General features: G+C 46.2%; 1 protein-coding gene across 11 annotated transcripts in view; it reads left to right on the top strand.

Annotated features, from left to right (window-relative positions):
• TGFBR3 (transforming growth factor beta receptor 3) overlaps positions 1-20,209 on the top strand; it is a 216,901-nt gene that overhangs the window by 176,899 nt on the left and 19,793 nt on the right. For 7 of the 11 annotated variants that reach the window (XM_008264892.4, XM_008264894.4, XM_008264893.4 and 4 more), the window contains 7 exons: positions 1,914-2,103; positions 4,827-5,161; positions 5,569-5,721; positions 7,271-7,411; positions 7,709-7,867; positions 11,957-12,256; positions 15,341-15,461. In XM_008264892.4, the coding sequence (XP_008263114.1) occupies positions 1,914-2,103; positions 4,827-5,161; positions 5,569-5,721; positions 7,271-7,411; positions 7,709-7,867; positions 11,957-12,256; positions 15,341-15,461 (1,399 nt within the window). Of the gene's footprint in view, positions 1-1,913; positions 2,104-4,826; positions 5,162-5,568; positions 5,722-7,270; positions 7,412-7,708; positions 7,868-11,956; positions 12,257-15,340; positions 19,732-20,123; positions 20,155-20,209 lie in introns of those variants that run through there. The other 4 variants (XM_070078049.1, XM_051857515.2, XR_011390579.1 and 1 more) reach the window with 3 other exon arrangements.

The raw sequence follows: 20,209 nt of genomic DNA on the forward strand, positions 1-20,209 counted from the left end.
CAAGCAGAACTGGTTAGGCCAATGCTGCCGTTCCAGCCAATGAAAACGATGTGCTGCTTTGAAAGGCTGGAAGAAGCTGTGCCGCAGAGAACGGCTGTTGACTAAATGAATAAAAAGTTCCAAGAATAAATCATATCCTCCCTAACTCCAGTTTAGTTCTCTCTCTCTCCCTCTCTGCATTTCTTATACTTTCTGGCTGTCTTTCTAACCCTTCCTTCTCCTAAGGAATTTGCTCTGAGTCCGAGCGAGAGCTGCAATGCTCTGAGCCTACAAAGCCGAGTTAACACCTGGCTGCAGGATTTGGTGGAACTCTGCCTGGTTTCTTTGTGTGCAGGAGTCCTGACTGGCCAGCCTGGCAGTTTTCCCACAGATAAACCCTTTGGGTGAGATCCTTTAAGCTTTGAATTTAAATGTATGTTTCGTCAGCCAATCTCCCACAACTGAAACGGCCAGGAGAACTTAGAAGCTGTGAATCTTTTATGGTTTTACAGTGGGAAAGGATTAATATTTAGTCATGTTAGGGGCAAACAGAATGGGAAACAAATGAGGAATTTAGGAAAAATGCTGCATGTATGCAGGAGAAAATCACTGGGCATGGAAATTAAAGTGATTTTTAGACAGCATGAAAATGGTATAAGCTGTGCGCTGGGAGGGCTTTCCTGCCTTGCTGGAGCAGTTGTTGAAAAAGTGGTGCCTGCCCCTGGTGATCCCTCTCCAGGGTTCAGCCCTGTCACCCTCAGACTCCATCACTGCCGCCGGAGTCCCCAAGTGTCATAGCAATTTACCTCCCATGTCCTGCTTACTCAGAGTCCAGTTATATTCTTTCCTGAAAGTATTTATATAACTTTAATTTTATAACTGACTTTCCACTGATTGCTAGTTTTCTGAGCTACTTGTAGTATTGGATAAAATATTAATAGGCAGAGGGGCCAGCATAGTGGGTAAAGCTGCCAGCTGTGACATCAGCATCACCTCATGTCCCAGCTGCTCCACTTCTGATCCAGCCAGCCCCCTACTAATGACCTGGGGAACGCAGCGGAAGATGGCCCAAGTGTTTGGGCCCTTGCACCTGCGTGGGAGTCCTGAATGAAGCTCCTGGGTCCTGGCTTCCACCTGGCCCAGCTCTGGCCATTTCAGTCATCTGGGGAGTGGACTAGCAGATGGAAGATCTCTCTCTCCACCCCCTAGATCCCCCCACCATCCTGTAACTCTGCCTTTCAAATATATAAATAAATCTTTTGTAAAAAAATTAATAGGCAGAGGAAAGTAACCTAAATTAATTAATATTTTAGAGCATAAAATGTTAGCACATTTAGTTAACAGAACTGGCAAATGAGCAGTTACAAAACAGTCTACTGGATCATAAATTATAGTTGAACTATCAACCTTGGCGGTTTCACCAGATGGAGTTTAGTAGTTTGTGAGGATAGGCTTGTCTCCTCACTAGGGTAACTTGATTTTGCTTTCATTTAAATCTTGGGTTATAGGAAGTAGAAGAATGGGCATATTTTGCCAATATAACTTGTACATCTGTATACTTTGTACATAATTGTAAATAAAAACAAGGGAAAGTTTGGTATACAAATTTGGTATGTGTGTGTTAAGAACTTTGACATTAACTCTGTGATAACACACAAGATATATTTAATATGTGGCTACTTAGCTGTCATTGAATTATCTTTACCAACGTAAGCCATCCAAGCAACATGATCAGATAGCATGAATAGGTGTCTGTCAATCTGTTATGAAAGGTTTTCATGTGAATGTTTTAACCCTCAGAAAATAGAAATAAAAAGAATAAGTCATTGCCTCATACACTATGTAGAATTGATGTGTTTCAGGTATTTAAATCTTATTATTTAAAATATTATTTATCTTTACACCTGTGAATGATAGTTTATTGTTCTCTTTAGGCTCCTAACAGTATTGGTTTTGGAAAAGAGAGTGAAAGATCTATGACCATGACCAAGTCCATAAGAGATGACATTCCTTCTACCCAAGAGAACCTGGTAAAGTGGGCTTTGGACAATGGCTACAGTCCAGTAACGTCATACACAGTAGCCCCTGTGGCTAATAGGTTTCACCTTCGGCTTGAAAACCATGGTAAGTGTGGTTTTTTTTTTAATGTAGTTATATGAAAGAAATCTCCTGAATGAAATTTTCTTATAAGGACCTCTCATTTCAGCTTCTGTGGTTGTTTTTCTGTTGTACATTTTAATAATTTTTTGAGTGCTTTTTAGTATAAGGCTTAAAATGATCTTGAATTATAATAGATGGTTTTGGGGAAACTGGAATACAGGTCTCAGTAGTGTAGAGGTGAGTGTGTATCAGAGAACTTTGCCAAAGATCTTTCCTGTGACTTCAGTAGGAAGAAATTGGCCTGCGTTCTCCTCTCGGAGCAATCACATGGCCACTTACAGCTGAGAATGCACAATGGCTAGGACTGCAGGGAAGAAGACCCTGGTCAGAATCTGCCTCTTAGAGGAAAACGGTCTTGGGAACTCACACTCGGGCCTTCTCACCCAGAGCTGGGGGCAGGAATTACTACTCTGGTTTGATAGAGCAGAAAGCAAAGGCCCGACAAGTTCATGAGGTTCTCAGGAGTCTCAGTGAGCGTGACTGAGCCGCTCCCCAGAGCTGGTCCTCACTCCCCGGTACCTCTCCTGAGTGCGATGCTGTTAGAATAAAAGTGGGGAGAACTAGCTCAAGTCTCAGTCCTGCCATTTCTTCACTCTTTTGGGAGAAGTCATTGAACCTCTGAGCCTCTTCAGGAATTGGGAAAAATTATAGGACCTCCTTTATAGGGTTTTTGTGAAAATTCTTTAAACAGTACAAGTTAAAAACCTTATGGCCAGCAGCGTGGCTCAATAGGCTAATCCTCCCTCTGCCTTGCGGCGCTGGCACACCGGGTTCTAGTCCCGGTCGGGGCGCTGGATTCTGTCCCAGTTGTCCCTCTTCCAGGCCAGCTCTCTGCTGTGGCCAGGGAGTGCAGTGGAGGATGGCCCAAGTGCTTGGGCCCTGCACCCCATGGGAGACCAGGAGAAACACCTGGCTCCTGCCTTCGGATCAGTGTGATGCGCCGGCCGCAGCGCGCCAGCCGTGGCGGCCATTGGAGGGTGAACCAACGGTAAAGGAAGACCTTTCTCTCTGTCTCTCTCTCTCACTGTCCACTCTGCCTGTCAAAAAAAAATTATGCGAAATTATAACTTATTTTAGACCTGAACACTTTTATAGTGTCCTTTTCAAAGGATTGGAGAAGAGTTAATGTCTATTGGTCATCTTCACTTCTAGCTTTCACTGAGATGGCTTTGATCTCAGCCATACATCAGTTGGCTTTTAGGTGGTGGATTTGTATAATAATAGATAAAATGTTTTCTTTAAATTGTTGAAAATATAACAAAATTATTGAGTATTGATTGTCTGGAAATAAGTCTGTTCCTTTGGAGGAAAAAGTGTACCTAACTAGTCTTTCTTTTCCACTTAGTGATGAGGTTTTAAAAGGCCAAGTATCCAAATAACGTCTATAGTTTGACACTCAAAAAGGAGGTAGCAAAATAAATTTTCTGTTTTTTAAGATTTATTTATTTTTATTAAAGACAGAGTTACAGGGAGAGAAAGAGAGAGGGAGAGAGAGAGAGAGAGATCGATCTTCCACCTGCTGGTTCACTCCCAAATGGCTGCACACAGCCAGGGCTGGGCCAGGTGAAAGCCAGGAGCCAGGAGCTTCTTCTGGGTCTCCCACATGGGTGTAGGGGCCCAAGCACTTGGGCCATCTTCTGCTACTTTCCCAAGTGCATTAGCAGAAAGCTGGGTAAGAAGTGGAACAGTTAGGACTCGAACTGGAGCCCATATGAGATGCCAGCATTGCAGGGGACAGCTTAACCCTCTATGCCACAATACGGGCCCCAGCACAATAATATTTTAAATACCAATACTGGGGGTGGGTGTTTGGCACAGTGGTTAAGATGCTGCTTGATGCCCACATCCCCTGCTAGAGAACCTGTGTTCCAAGTCTTGGCTATGCTCCTGATTCCAGCTTGCTGATTCTAGCTGGGGCAGCAGCTGATGGCTCAAGTGCCTGGGGCCCACACCCACATGGGAAATCCAGATTGAGTTCCAGGGTTCTGGCTTGGGCCTTGCCCAGCCCTGGCTGTTCCAGGCATTTAGGGAATCAAGTGAGATCTCTCCCTGTCAGTCTCTTCCTGCCTTTCAAATAAAAATAAATAATAAATAGCAATGTTATTTCAAGAAATCTTTAGAAAAACTGTTGAAAAAAAATCTCTAGATTCAAGGAAAGTATTTCAGTGGTATTTGAATGGAATAGTACTGCCTTTTATAACTTACTGAAGTCACAGAATTTTGTATCTTGTTGGGCTTTAGAAATTATCTAGCACCATGGTCTTTATCTAGGCTGTGCCGCTACAATCACATGGGGAGCTTGAAGCTTACAAATGATTGGGTCTTACCCTGGAGAGTCTAATTTTAATTGGCTTGGGGTACAACCTGGGCATAGGGCTATTTTTTTAAGTTCCCAGAGTAATTTTAATGTGTAGTCAAAATTAAGAACCACTGATCTAATCCAATCCTTAATTTTAAATTTTGAGAAATTGAGGTATAGAGGAATAGGCCAGTTGCCCAAAGCCACTCAGCTTGTTGAAGAGACCAGCAGGACTAGAATTCAGATTCCTGATTGCTTATATGCATTGCTTGTTAAAAGTAATTTTACACCTGCCTCGTCTCAGCTAATTCCTCCTGTTCTGCTTTTTTGACGACAATTGTGGCCTGGTATCCACACTAATGATGTTCTGCCTTCTCTGTCACCGTAGAGGAGATGAGAGATGAGGAAGTCCATGCCATCCCTCCCGAGCTACGCATCCTGCTGGACCCTGGCACCTTGCCTACCCTGGAAAACCCGCCCTTCCGGGGAGGGGGAGGCCGAAATGGAGGTCTCCCCTTCCCTTTCCCAGATATCTCCAGGAGAGGCCGGAAGGAAGAAGGTGAAGATAGGGTCCCCAGGCCAAAGGACCGTGTCATCCCCGGCATGCAACTCTTTCCTAGTCCTAGAGAGCCGGAAGAGGTGCAAGGGAGCGTGGATGTGGCTCTGTCAGTCAAGTGTGACAGTGAAAAGCTGACTGTGGCTGTAGGAAAAGATTCTTTTCAGGTCAGTGCAATCGGAAAGGAGAGCAGAGAAGCCGCCCCCTCCCCACTGTTGCTCTGGGCTGTGTTCATGATTTCCCTCTGGCTCTTAAACGGTTGAACCCCGGAGACTTGATTCTGTCTTCTCAGTTGGATGGACCCACTTCCCCTTAGCTGTGATCCTCACCTGGCTCCTGTTGTTCTCTGTGAGGGGGGCAAGGGTTCTGGGTCCCTGTGTGTCAGTATTTTGCTCTTGAAGACCAACAGGCCTTGGGCTGTTGTGAGCTGGATGGCTGGAAAGAGGTGACTGGGAGTACAGCACAGCGTGCACCTGTGCCCCCTTTACTTGGAAGACCAGGCAGCGTCTGTTGCCTGTGCGAAGCAGAGGTGCCTGGGGGCCCTCCATCATGTCTTTGTTGATTGTTGTTTCAGGCCAATGGCTACTCGGGGATGGAGCTCACACTGTTGGATCCTAGCTGCAAGGCCAAGATGAATGGCACCCACTTCATCTTGGAGTCTCCCCTGAATGGCTGTGGTACTCGACACCGGCGCCTAGCCCCTGATGGTGTGGTTTACTATAACTCGGTGAGTGTTCTCCAGAATAGAGCTTTGCCTTCTGCCAGAGCCTTAAAGGAAGTCTTCATATGTCTCTGACAATGAGGAGGAACCTGCACAAAGTCAAGTGCTGGTTCTCCACAAAGTGGGGTTTACATTGACCCCGAACTCTGGTTTTGTGTGCTTTTACAGTGAGTTTTGAGGAATAGGAAGGCCCTGTTTGCTCAGCTGGAGTTGTGGTGATCTCACCCACTCCCTTCTTAAAATTTCTGATGGTGGGGCCGGCGCCGTGGCTCACTGGGTTAATCCTCCGCCTGTGGTGCCGGCATCCCATATGGGCGCCGGGTTCTAGTCCTGGTTGCACCTCTTCCAGGCCAGCTCTCTGCTGTGGCCCGGGAGTGCAGTGGAGGATGGCCCAAGTGCTTGGGCCCTGCACCCGCATGGGAGACCAGGGAGAGGCACCTGGCTCCTGGCTTTGGATCGGCACAGCACCGGCTGTGGCGGCCATTTGGGGAGTGAACCAATGGAAGGAAGACCTTTCTCTTTGTCTCTCTCACTGTCTATAACTCTACCTGTCAAATAAAAAAAAAGTCTTAATTTGGAGATTTAAAAAAAAATTTCTGATGGCACAGTGTTCGCTGTCAGGATGATTATGACTTCTCTCTGTGGCCAACCGTAGGACCAAATAGCGTGGTTCTTATGTGAATAAAACCTAATGTCTCGGGCTGTCAGTAAGCATCTCTGCACAACTGGGCAACCAGATGCATGGTTTCTCTCACCTCACTTGGGTCTTGTCCACAAGTAGGCAAACTTTTTCCTCCAAGAAGAGAATTTCAAGTTTGAGAAGGCCTTTATGAAATTATCAAGTATCTGTCTCCACTTCCAAGAAAGACGCTAAGGGCGGACATTTGGCACGATGCTTAGGATGCCACGCAGGAGGCTCACGCCCCGTGTCGGAGTGCCTGCGTTCCAGGCCTAGTTCTAGCTCCCAATTCCAGCTTCCTGCTCGTGGAAACACTGGGAGGCAGCCGGTGATGGTTCAGGCAGAGGCCACCCACATGAGAGGCCTGTGCTGAGTTCCCCCAAATCCTGGTTTCTAGCTCAAATAAAACTTTTACAAATCTTAAAGGACACAAATAACTAAAGCTCGCTACAATGGCCGAGTCTTTGTACTTCCTAGAGTTTTTAGTATCTAGACTCTTATTTAGTAAGAGAAATCCCCCTCTGCAGTATAGACAAGTGACAACCCCATTCAACTCCATTTGAGGGTCTAATGTTTCTCCATTATTTGGATTAATTTGTAATTCCTCAATATAGTTATGGAAGAAATCTGCTTTTTTGACAAGAGAAAATATAAATTTTAGTTCAGATCTTAACTTGAACCTGTACTACGATTCTCTTATTGCTTACCTCTTTGACAATGAAATCCTAGAATGTGTAGAGTTTTTTGTTGTTACTGTGTCTGTTTTAAAGTCAGGTTTTCAATTTGCATCTGATTTATTCCATGGGTGTAAGGTAGAGCTACATGCTTGTGGCTTGGTGGTTTTATAGCATTGGCTGTGCTTTCTTTGCCTTGTAGATTGTGATTCAGGTCCCATCCCCTGGGGATAGCAGTGGCTGGCCTGAGGGTTATGAAGACTTGGAATCAGGTGACAATGGATTTCCTGGAGACATGGATGAAGGAGAGCCTGCCTTCTCCAGCCGTCCTGAAATTGTGGTGGTGAGGATTCATTTTCACTAGGTACTTTACAGAGAGTGTTATCTACAGGAGTCATCAAAAACTCCATGGAAAATGTGTTTTCTGAAGAAACCATTGCGTGGATATCAGAAATTTTTTCACCAAAAGAAACTCACCTTTTAAATCCATTTTCCACAAACTTTCTGAAGCACCTTCATGTTTGGTTGCCTTTAGTTAGGGATTATCAGAAAACACAAGCCTGTATTAAAGGCTAAGAGCTCATGAAGGTATGGGGCCTTCACCCACCAAGTGATCATGATTTGATTTTCTTTCCCGCAGTTTAATTGCAGCCTGCGGCAGCTGGGGAACCCCAGTACCTACCAGGACCAGCCCAATGAGAACATCACCTTCAACATGGAGCTGTACAACACCGACCTCTTCCTGGTGCCCTCCCAGGGAGTCTTCTCTGTGGCGGAAAATGGGCACATCTATGTTGAGGTGAGGCCTGATCCTGTAGGCTAGTCCCAAGCTATGGTTCCTCAGACATTAGCTAGAACACACTCTGCACCCTTCCTCCTCCTCTTCCTCCCCTGCCCCCAGAGCACTTGGCTGCTTCTGGGTGAGGGCTTGGCTCAGAAAACACTTCCAGGTTGGCTTCTGACCAGAGCAGGAAACTTCAGGATTTAATACATTAGGTTAAGTAGAGAGAGTGTTTTTTTGTAGAGGAATGTTAAAAAAGAAAAAAAATCAGAAAATGTGAATTCTAATAAAGCTCTGGGTTCATTTTAACCTTAGCTGGATTTTTAAAAAACATTTGAGAAGGCGAGAGAAAGAGACACAGAGAGAGCTCCCATCTGCTGGTTCCCTCCCCAAATGCTCACCACACGTGGGGTTAGGCTGAGGCTGAAGCTGGGAGCCTGGAATGCAATCCAGATCTCCCATCTGGGTAGCAGGAACCCACAGGCGTAGCACCTGTTAAGCTCAACACTGGCCTCAATCTTAGCATTTTTGGAGCAGTAGTTAAGCAGAGGCAATGTCAGAATTAAATCACCTCCCATATCATCTTTCAAATTACACACACTTCTAAGGGAAATCCTATGTGCTACCATATCTCATGAAAACTGTTTTTTCTAGCTTGTTTCTGAATGTGTAAATTTGTTAAAACCATTTCCTACACATTTCAGTAGTAGCCATGCATAACGTACACCTGGAATGACAAGAAAACATTAGGTAATGGTGGTAATAATGAAATAATAACAGTAACTGTTTACTGCAGCTTTAGTATGTACCAGATAGGGTTGTAAGTAGCGTAGTCATTAATTAGCTCTTTGGAGCAATCTTACATGAATAGACTAATAATATCTCCATTTTGTGGCTGAGAAAATTGAGGCAGAAGCTTGTCCAAGGTCTCACAGCTGGTGTTTCAGCTGGGCACGCTGTCTGCTGGTCCTGGAGGGAAGTCGTCGTCTGCTGCGAAGCTGCAAGGGGGGCTCTGGAGGGGGGAGAAGCTCAGGGGGTCGAAATGGGAAACGTCCCTATGTTGGAGGCGACGTCAGAGCGTGTTTCTACTCTGGAAAGGAAACCAGCTCTCACATTTGCACTGACTCTGGCAGGGTGCCTGCTGGCTCCTGAAGCTGTTTTCCCCCATCATCTGGATTCTGCCCCTCCTCCTTCGCCTCCCTCCTGAGAGCTGGCTTTCTTGGGGGAGCACCTTCTTTCTCCACTGGGGAAAATATACTGCACTCTGCACGCTATTCTTAGCCATAGACCTCTGCTAATCCAGGATTGCTGTTTCCCTCTTGCTTTCCTGGCTACACAATCCACACGTGCAGCCGGTCAACAACTCCCTACTGGACTCTGGGCTTTAGGGGCACTGCTTAAGTGCAGTTGGTTCTTTTCCAAATATATGCCTGGCTGCACAAGGTTAAGGCTCTGGTTTATGCTAATCAGTGGCCAATCTTCCTTGTGGACCCTTCTCTGGAGGTGTTGACTGATCTTTCCCCATCCCCGCAATGCTAGCTTATTTCAGTTATGTGTAAGTAGGGTTTTTGTCCATTCATATCTTTTCTTATGTCAACTATGTGTTTGTAGTTAAACTTTATAAGATATTGTCAAGTGATAAAAAAGAAATCCCCTAAATCTTTTTGCTTTTGCTACCATTTTAAGTATCAAGTATATTGAGAAGAATTGGGGAGTGGGTTATAAACTACTTTATTTTGATTTTTTTTAAAGATTTATTTATTTGAGAGGTAGAGTTATAGACAGAAGAAGAGAGAGAGAGAGAGAGAGTGTCTTCCATCCACTGGTTCACTTTCCAAATGGCCACAATGGCTGGAGCTGGGCTGACCCAAAGACAGGAGCTGGGAGCTTCCTCTGGGTCTCCCACACAGGTGCAGGGTCCCAAGTACTTGGTCCATCTTCTGCTTTTCAGGCCATAGCAGAGAGCTGGATCAGAAGAGGAGAAGCTGGGACTCAAACTAGCACCCACATGGGAAGCTGGCATCACAGATGGAGACTTAAACTGCTACACCACAGTGCCAGCCCAGTGTTTTAAAATTACCTAAAATACAAGAAAATCTGTGAATGTTTTGCTAATAGGATAGCACCTTTGCTTGCTCTTTGTCTCTCGGTTTGAACCCCACTTGTGATAGGAAAAGTGTTTCCTTACGTCCAGTAAAGCTAGCTAAGGCATTGATTGGGTCTAAAAACTATTTCCATGTTTCTTCTCCCCTATATCCCTCTTTCCTCCTCCCAGAATCCTCTATTCTTGACCACAGTCTCTTCCTTTAACCCAAGACATTACCCATTTTTCCACCTGTTCTTTGATCATCTCTAGATTGGTCATATAATGTCAGTTTCTTTTTAAATTCCTTGTCTTTGGGGACATAAAAAAGAATCGTTTATAGCCCCCAGAATTTCAGTCTGGAATAGTAGTACTGCTAGCAAGCCATGTGCACTGACCAACTCGGAGCTGTGCTGTTTGTGTGTATCGTCCAGTTTGCTAATTCTCACAGTAACTGTGTCTCATAGGTATCAGAGTCCTCATTCTGTAGGTGAGGAAATCTAGTCCCAGGGTGTGATTTCTTCAGATTTGCCTCTCTTGCCAAGCCTGGAATCTGGCTACCATTCATTTCCAGTCTTGCTGATGTGATTTTTCCCCTCTAAGGCAGAATTTTGAGTAACCCAGACATCCCACCATTATCCATTCATTCTTCGAGTTTAAAGATTTTCAGCGGTTCTGTTACACATTTTTGCATTGTGGATTCTGAGGTTGCATTAAAGGGTGCTCTTTGGTAATAAGATGTATGTCCTTTGCTGTCTTTCCAAGGTGGAATATCTTGTTCGTCAGAAAGAGTGTGAAAAACCAATGAAGCCTAGCGGCGTGTGGAACGCCACTGCAGAGTGTGCATATTGTAACGGCCAGAGTAGCACCCTCCTGCTTCTTGTCATCGTGGTGGCGGGCCGTGCCTAGTTAGCCCTGGAAGGACCTTTCACAACAGTGCTATGGGTTCAAGGCCCCGGCAGTGTCAGGGGTTTCCCCCGGGTATCTCAGAATGGAAAGTTTGTTTATATCTCCATGTCTTCTGAGAGGATTCTGAGTCCAGTGGCCTGTGGGTGTGTAGAGACTGTGTTTCTCAAGTGTTTCAGTTTATTTTGATCATCAGTTTAGCCAAGGAATGAGGCAGGGGATCGGGGTGGGGGTGGGGGAACCAGTTCACTTGGTTACTCGTGTGTTGCCGAATGGAGAATCCAGCCTGGCCCTGAGGCTTTAGCCGAGTTCAGGATAGTTGAGGTTTGAATTCTGTTTACACTTGGCTCCACACTACTTCCTGTTTCTAAAGAAAAGAACCTTAACAAGGTTTGGACATGGCCCATGCAAATGTTTTGTAAGAGGGAAGTGTAGATGACTTGGAACCGTTTCTACTTTAGATTTCCCTTAAAATACCCCTGGGCTTAACGAGTGAAGGGAGAGTCCTTGGCAGGGTCCTGCGAGCAGCTGGGATGCGTTGCCAGGCCTGTGATGGCCACCAGCTTGCACCGTGCATGACGTCCGGCACCAGGGGCCAGCTCGGCCTGCTCGGAGCGGAGCGGGGCTTCGGCTGACGGCGGTGTTGCCGTTTACTCTGGGTCAGTGCCGTGCAGAAGCTCGGCCTTCCCCGCCTGGGTGGAACAGATTCTGCCTCTCTACTTGGTTTTTGAGTAATTCTAAAAAAGAGCTTGTCTTACAAGTATACACTATTAAGACATTAAAGGCTTTGCCTCTGTTTTATTTATTAGGGAAAATTCACTTGAGGTGTATGGTGTGCTTTTATTTTTATCTCTCTGAGGGCTTATGAGAGACATATTTATCTTGTATTTGAATCTTCCAGGCTGGCATTTGCACTAAATAGCTTACTGTCACCATCCATATCAAGTTTAGATGGAAAGTATCTCTTTCTTCAATGAGCGTTTGTTACTGTGGCAGTTAGAAAGAAAGCTGTACATATGTTAAGACAATGAAGATAAACAGCATCTCCTCCCCAGGCAGTGCACCTGAAGCAAACGTGAGGTTTTGAGTTCTGAGTTCCTCTTTCTGTTGTTTTCTAGGTGTCTGTCACCAAGGCTGACCAAGAGCTGGGATTTGCCATCCAAACTTGTTTTATCTCTCCATATTCGAACCCGGACAGGCTGTCTGATTACACCATCATTGAGAACATTTGTCCCAAAGATGAGTCTGTAAAGTTCTACAGTCCCAAGAGGGTGCACTTTCCCATCCTGCAAGCCGAGATTGACAAGAAGCGGTTCAGCTTTGTCTTTAAGTCCGTGTTCAACACCTCACTGCTGTTTCTCCAGTGCGAGCTGACGTTGTGTACCAAGAGGGAGAAAGACCCCCAGAGACTGCCAAAGGTCAGTGGGCCTCCGGCCGTTGACTGTGCCCTTGGCATTCTTAGGTGGGGCGGTGACCTGCCCGAGACGTTGCATCCCAGGTTAATGCAGGTTGAGGTTTTTGCTTTTGGAACTGCCCAGTTGAAGTAACAAAGTCAGTTAGCAGGGAATTGTGAGTTTTATGGAGTCTTAGAGAATAAATCCTGACAGTATGATTTTTTTTCCATGCGTGCTACTTAATAGTACCTCATGAGCAATAAATCACGGCTGTTTTCCATCGAGGGAGCGAGAGGTCTGGCCTGATCTTTGCTCTTCAGATAGAGTGCAGCGCCAAGAGCACAGCGAGCCGAAAGGATAAGTTCAGTGTGCGGATTAATCTTTCCGGGCCCCACTGAGGCTTGCGTTGTAGTTGTTTTTTGACCTTCTCCGTGTGAGTTATAAGGTTGACCGGTCTCAGGGGGACCGCTAAGGGAAACTAGCAAATATTTTAATTTTTCTCAGCTTCATATCAGTTCATCTTGTTTGTCTTGTGTCGCTCCCCACACTGAACTGGGATGCTCTGTTGCCATAACAGAAATCAGAACCATCTGACCTTCCCGAGCCGTGCTGCAGGGGGATCTGCAAGGTTAATTATGATACCTCATTAGTTGGCCTTGTGTGCGTAAAAGGCATCTTCTGCCGGAGGCTCGTTTCTGTGAGCTGGCTTAATGATGTGTAATTCCATATGCGCATTCATTCTGAAGATGCACACGGCGTGTAAACTAATTTTATCGCCACCCATCAATCATTGTCTGGAGAGCCAAGAATCAAGCTGTATCATTTATAATGCGTGCGTGGAACTCCCTCATTTAATACACAGGTTGTCAGAAGTGGGTGTAGAGGTGGGAGGAAGAGTCTCATCACCAGCTAGATTACCATTGCTCTGAATCCCTTGCAGCCTGGTATTTCCCCGGGAGCCCATTTCTCTGACAATGCCACAGAGAATTTTGCTCGTAAATGAAAATACAGCAAGTCTGATTGTGATCATCCAGGAACACACACAGGTTGACTTGGAATCTGTTCAGCCCTTTGCTTTTGGAAAGGTTGATGCCTTAGCCTTGTGGCATTCACCTTCCTCCAATGGCCAGCTGCTATCTGCGGGTGGAACAATGACCTTTGGGAGTTAGGGATCCAAGGGGGAGGCCTGGCAGTTACTGGGGGTCGTTATTGGTGGCTTTGGCTGTTTCCTTTTCCTTAAGCCTGGCCTGGAACACCCCAGTTTCTCAGCATGTAAATCTGTGAGCACTAATCCTAGTATTTCCTTTCAGAGCACTCTAAGGAGAGCTCTAAGTCCCAGGAGAGGACATGATGGGAGCTGACCCTAAACCTCAAGTGGCCATTTACTCGTAAGGCAGAATACAGTGGGAAGAGCTTGGCGACTGAGAAGGCAGGCCCGCCACTGACTAACAGAACTTTAAACAAGTCCCTCGACCCCTCAGAGCCTGCATATCCTCGTCTATAAAGCTGAAATCCTAAGGCCTGGCTTCCCTCCTGTATGGAGGAGCAGACGAGACCATAGATGTGACCATAGCTCGTTGTGCACACTGTGGAGGCTGTAGACAAGCTGTTGCCACAATCTTCCCAATCTGATGTTTATAGATAATATTTCCATGTCTCTGTTGACAATTTTTTTGAAATATTTATTTGTTTGAAGGTCAGAGTTACAGAGAAAGGGAGAGACAGATATATATATTTTTTTTTTCATCACTGGTTCACTTCTCAGATGGCCATAGTGGCCGGTGTTGGGTCAGACTGAAGCCAGGAGCCAGGAGCTTCATCCAGGTGTCCCACATAGGTGCGGGGGCCCAAGCACTTGGGCCACCTTCTGCTGCTATTTCCAGGCCATTAGCAGGAAGCTGGATTGGAAGCAGAAAGCAGCCACTTCCAACAGTGCCCATGTGGGATGCCAGCATTGCAAGAGGCAGCTTTACTCCCAATGCCACATTGCTGGCCCCATTTCTAGTGATTTCTGAGTACTTTGTATGACTTGTGAGCAAGGCAAAGAGTCTTGCAGAAGGAAGATCTCAAAACTTTCATTTCTGATGAACCTGAGACCTGGGGAGTTAAGTGTCTTGCCCAAGGTCAGCCGTCAGGTCAGACTTAGAATCACAGACTCAGGAAGAAGAGTCTGAAGAACTCATAGCAAAGTCAAATGCAAATCTTTTTCAATTGTCTCACTTCTCCACAGAACCCCCATCATCTCCCCCTACAAGAGGGCAAGGGCAAAGGCTTTTCTCCTCTGTTGTGGGTGGTGAGGGGTTGTCCTCTCTGTCGCTCAGAGCGGCAGTGACCATGAAGTCTGAAGTCTTTGCTCTTCTGTTGTCCAGAGGAGCAAGAGCTGAATTAGCCTTTCAGGATGCCTGGCTGAAGGCTTTGTAAACAATAGGTGTATTTTTTTCTGACCCCAAAAGCCAGTGGGTGTCATTTACATTGGAATTTAACCAGTTGATGAGCACAGACAAAAAACCAGAGTTGTTTTAAGGGAAGAGGTCCTAGAGAGCGATGATACTTTTTCCCAGCAGATGTAGTGCAGCCAGGGGTTGAGGCCTCAGAAGAGCTATGAGCAGCTGATCTCCTGGCCTCCACACCTAGGCACAACTCCCCAGGCCCTGCAGATGACCTTGGAAAGCTTAATTTTTGCATGAGCCTGTGCAAGGATTAAAAAAAATCAAACAAACTGGACAACAGGATTATCTTTCTGGAAAAAAAAAATGTAAAACCTGTCACCTTCACAACACAAGGCCAGGCATTTCCCAAAATCACACATCACAGCGGGTCAGGGGCCAGCGTTCGTCACCTAGTTCCTCTAGTCTTCAAGCTAAGTGACACCCACGCCTCTGGTTGTTTTCTGGGAAGACGAGGAGAGGGAAAAGACAATATTTATAAGGTGTCTGGCGATAATTCGCATCTTCAAATGCAGCTGGAAACACACTGGGCCTGCCACCACATCTCCCAGACTGTTTGAGGTTCTTTGAAACACATCCAGATCTCTTGTCTTTCTGTAGCAAGCAGCTGTGAGCCACAGGCTGAGTGACCCCTACTCTGCTCTGCTCTCCCCACCTGCAGTGCGTGTCCCCGGATGAAGCCTGCACCTCTCTGGACGCCTCCATGATCTGGGCCATGATGCAGAATAAGAAGACGTTCACCAAGCCCCTGGCTGTCATCCACCAGGCAGGAGACACCAGAGGTGCGCTTTGGGAGGTGGAGTTGGAGAAGGGAAGCCTCAGCGCTGCTTTATTCAGAGACAGAATCAGGGCCCATTTGTAACTTGAGACGTAGCCTCTTGGCCTAAGCAGTCTTTCATTGGTTCTCCTCCTGCCACTGTGGCTGAATTGTGAAACACTTGTCAATGATCTCCTGCTAACAAATGAGATCAGGGTCAAGGTGGACCCTGTCATATTGTTACTCTCCCTGGCATTTGTATGTTCTTTGCTGAGTATGCAGACAAGGGTTAGAGTTCCACCTGGCATGCTGGCAATTGCACACGGTGCCACAGCCCGTTTTTTGGCGATCTACTGGTCATGCCTGTGCCAGCTACATGCTGTTGGGCTGCTTCATCAAAATCACAGGTGCCTTTGAGAGGGTGGTATGTAGGGGAAGATTCCTCCTCTGAGGCGTCACAGCAGGAGGAAGATCGACAGCTGCTTTTTGTAATTCCATTTTCAGAATTTTGCACAATCACGTTTGTGGCTTGATGCCAAGGGTGCATCTTGGTACTCATGCAGGAACAGGTGGGGAGCTGTGTCTTCCAGAAGAGTCAGGATGTACCCTGAGAGGTGTGGCGTCAGTGGGAGGACAGGCAGGGCAGCACCCTGGCACTGGCCAGGCCATTCAGACCAGCAGAGAAGCAGAGCTGGGCCCTAAGGAGCTGCTAGAAACAGATAGGAGGCCCCGTGGCTCCAAGGGCCATGAGCAAGCAAGGGTACCCCAGGCAGCCATCCCCATCTCAGGATAGAAGCAACTGTCACATGAGGCATCTCGGGTAATTCCAGTTGTCACTGTCTAGAAATTGCCTACCACTGTGCAGAAACATTGCCATCTGAGTGTCAAGCCACGAGAAGGCTAGGAGAGTGGAAGTGGATTCCGGGCCTCCAGGGCAGTGTGTTTCAGGGCTAGGGTTGCAGGCTACCTCCTACTACCACAAGGGCCAGAGAGAAGCATGGGCACCAAAGGCCTTGGCTGAAGCCACTGAACAGGCTGGCTGCAGTTGCTGGGCATTAGTTGGGAGACCTGGGCAGTGCTGGCACCAGACCTAGGGTTTGGGGAAGTCTTGGGATGGCACTTCTGGTGTGAGTTGTTGGAGCAGGATTTGGCAAGACCAGACAGCAGGAGTGGCTTGGGCACAGGCAGCACTTACAAGAGTGGAGGCATGTGGATGCTTTCTGCTCTCATTCAGTTGAATGACCTTTGTGAACAAATCAGTGCCATTCCAATGGTCATATCTGATGGTGGCACCTGCCCTCTTCCTAGGGGCGTGGCTGCGGAGGGCGTGGCTCTTAGCTTTCTCTGCTAATGGGAACTCCTCTCACCTCTTGGGGTTTCATTATCTTTACCTGGAAAGGAGAGGTTTGGACCAGATGATTCCCAGAAGCCTTTTCATCTGAAACCTTCAACAGTGCTATTTGAAGGAGCAGAACAGTTTTTGATTTATTTTCCAGCCATCCTAAAGTTGGTATAAAATGTACACAGTAAATGCTTATTGGTTCTTCAGCATCATTTTTTATTGCTTTTTGTTTTATTGTATTGGCTGGTGTTCAACCATTTGAAAGTTGTAAGAGATACAGTCTTTTTGGTAAATATTCTGCCCACATACTCCTTCCTTTATATTGGGCTCAGAGGTAAGAAATAAGAATAAATTAATTGTGTTGCAGAGTGATTGCAATTGGGCAACAGTTGGCTCTGTTTTGTACTGGGAAAGTGGTTTCACAATAGCCACTGCCGCCTTGAGCTCCGTCTGTTACCCTCACCTATTTTGAGAGAGGTAATGCTGCTGGTAATTGAAGGCAGCAGCTTGCTCTTTCCCATGCCAGACAATAATTAGGCATTAATACTGCAGCACGATAACTTCCAGCAATTCATTCACATGCTGCTTTTAAGACTGATCGTGTTTTCCTAAGTAATTTCTCTTGTAAATTAGGTAATTACTTTTATTTAAACTTGGTGTCATTATACCAAAAGTTCAGTGCCTTCTTTATGTAAAAGTTCAAGAAGAAACTTTTACCACTATCAAGGCAGTTTCATGAGATTCGCTAATTGAGGCTAGATTTCAGTGGAGGAGCCAGTGCCTAGAGAAAGGTTATTGCTTAGGTTTGTTGAACAAATTGAGAAGATTGACTTGCTTCCAAGGGCTCATATGCAGATTTGCTTTCTGGCTTTGCAGGGAATGGATTAGGGCTCCTGGTGGCAGTCCTCAGCTCTGTGAAGGCCTCCTCTCACCTCGATGTTTCTTTCCCTTGGACTCATTTCACCCCAGTGAAGACCACCAGAGTCTGTGCTTTCCCTCTGCCCCACAGGGAACTGGATTACTCATTTGAAAAGAGAACGTGAGCAGTCGCCTGATAGGATTGACTTGCTGGAAGTGGGTAGATCACTTACTGGGAGGAACTTTCGGGGTAGAAATTCCCCAACCAAGGGGACCCCTCCCTGTCCTTCTGTTACCTCTGTGCCCTCTGAAGGCCATGGCAAAGCTCTGGCTCTCCCGGCTGTTGGTTGAGATTTGTCAGCACTTGGATTTTCTAGGGCTGCAGGTAAAGGCTTTCATTGGCAACTTCACACCTAAGCCAAGAGTTGCTGTTGACCACACTGCTGATGGTGTGGACATCCATCAGGTGGTGTTTCTTCCTCCTATGGACAAGGAGAGTAGGCCAGCAAGACTAAAGAAATAAGTCTGGGTTATTCCTCTGGACCACTCTGGCTTGTTATTGTTATTGCTTTTAATTATTTATTTGAGAGACAGAGACAGACCTCCATCTGCTGGTTCACCCCCCAGATGCTTACAAGAGCCAGGGTTGGGGCTGGGCTATAGCTGGGATCCAGGAACTCAATCTAGATCTCCCACATGAGTGACAGGAACCCAGCTACTTCAGCCATCACCAATGCCTGTCAGGGTACACATTAGCAGAAATCTGGCATTGGGAGCACAGCCAGGACTTTAACCCAGGCACTCCATATGAAATGCAGGCATCTTAACTGCTAGGCTGACAGCCCACCTCTGTGCCACTGTTTTGAATGGAACCTCCTCTTTCAACTTGGAGTGCCTTGGGAACCAGCATTGGGTCAGCCCTTCTTTTATCACTTAAACCTCCCGTGGTAGGTGCTGGTGCTGGTGCCGAAGAGAATGATGGAGATGATGATGACCTAACACTTGTTGAGCATTTACTTTATGTAAGGCTTTGTGCCAGATGTTTTATATGGAGTATTATATTTAATTCCCATAGCACTTCTGTATGAAAAAAGGTTCAGAAACTTGGCCCCAGGTCAAGTTTATGTTATATGTTATAAAACATAAATGGTAGATCTGAATTCAAATCAGGCACTTTGTTTCCGGAGCCTGTGCTCTTCAGCCCTGTGTCTGATCTAGAGGGAGGTTGATTATAGTTTCTAATAAATAATATAGACATCTGCCTCTTCACATTCCTCTTCCCTACCCTTCCCCCCTCTTTTTACAATGTGCATTGGTATTTAAGGTAACATCCTAATACTCTAATGATTAGGACCTCAAAGGAAGAAGAATTTTAGAAAAAAATGTCTGTTCTCCGAAAGGGTTAAGGTAGGAAACGTGTTCACTATTTGAGAGCTCATTAAAGTTCAGAAGTTCTCTTGCTTTGGATTGTAACTCATAAAAAGCTTCAGAAAACATGAATCATTTATGCATTTTATGGTTTATGGCAAAACAATTAAAATAGTTGAGGTGGTGCCATCCTGCCATATTTTCTGAAACATTTTGAAGTATAGGCATGTTCCTGCTGTTTACTTTGGATGCTGTGACTACTCTTTACAGCATTTGAGAATACTTGGGTTTGCACAATAAAAACGGTTATACCACGTCAGCGATGATTTGAAAAATGATGAAAGGGAGGGGAGGGGTACTCATTTCACAGAAACTTAGTGTACAAACACAAAAATGTGTGCACATAAAACAACAATAAATACCTTTCCCGTATTTGCAGTGACTTACGTATGATATTTCTTAGCAAGTTAAATGCTTAGAATACCAAATTGTCTCCATAGTCCCACCACATAGCCTTTTAAAAGTAAAAGCACCTGCATATCATGGGCACTCAGTACATGTTAATTTCCACTCTTTCCTCCCGACCTGTTAGCTAAACTGGGGTTTGGCAGGGATGGCGGCAAGGAAGTGGAAGGGAAAGCGTGGATGTCAATTGGGAAGTTCATTCAAGAGAAACATTACTTTGCGGAACACATCTGATCTTTCCAGGATAAAAACACTCCAAAGGGCCGGCGCCGCGGCTCACTAGGCTAATCCTCCGCCTAGCGGCGCCGGCACACCGGGTTCTAGTCCCGGTCGGGGCGCCGGATTCTGTCCCGGTTGCCCCTCTTCCAGGCCAGCCCTCTGCTGTGGCCAGGGAGTGCAGTGGAGGATGGCCCAGGTGCTTGGGCCCTGCACCCCATGGGAGACCAGGAAAAGCACCTGGCTCCTGGCTCCTGCCATCGGATCAGCGCGCTGCGCCGGCCGCAGCGCGCCGGCCGCGGCGGCCATTGGAGGGTGAACCAACGGCAAAGGAAGACCTTTCTCTCTGTCTCTCTCTCTCTCACTGTCCACTCTGCCTGTCAAAATAAAATAAAAAAAAAAAAATAAATAAAAAAAAAAAAAAACAACACTCCAAAGGACCAGCCAGGTTTTGTTCCCAGGTTAAGGTAGAGATGAGGGGAAATCTGAGAGAGGTGGTGGAGATGCTTAGCTAACAGGTTAAG

This window comes from Oryctolagus cuniculus, chromosome 7, assembly GCF_964237555.1.
Source record: "Oryctolagus cuniculus chromosome 7, mOryCun1.1, whole genome shotgun sequence".
Lineage (NCBI taxonomy): Eukaryota > Metazoa > Chordata > Mammalia > Lagomorpha > Leporidae > Oryctolagus > Oryctolagus cuniculus.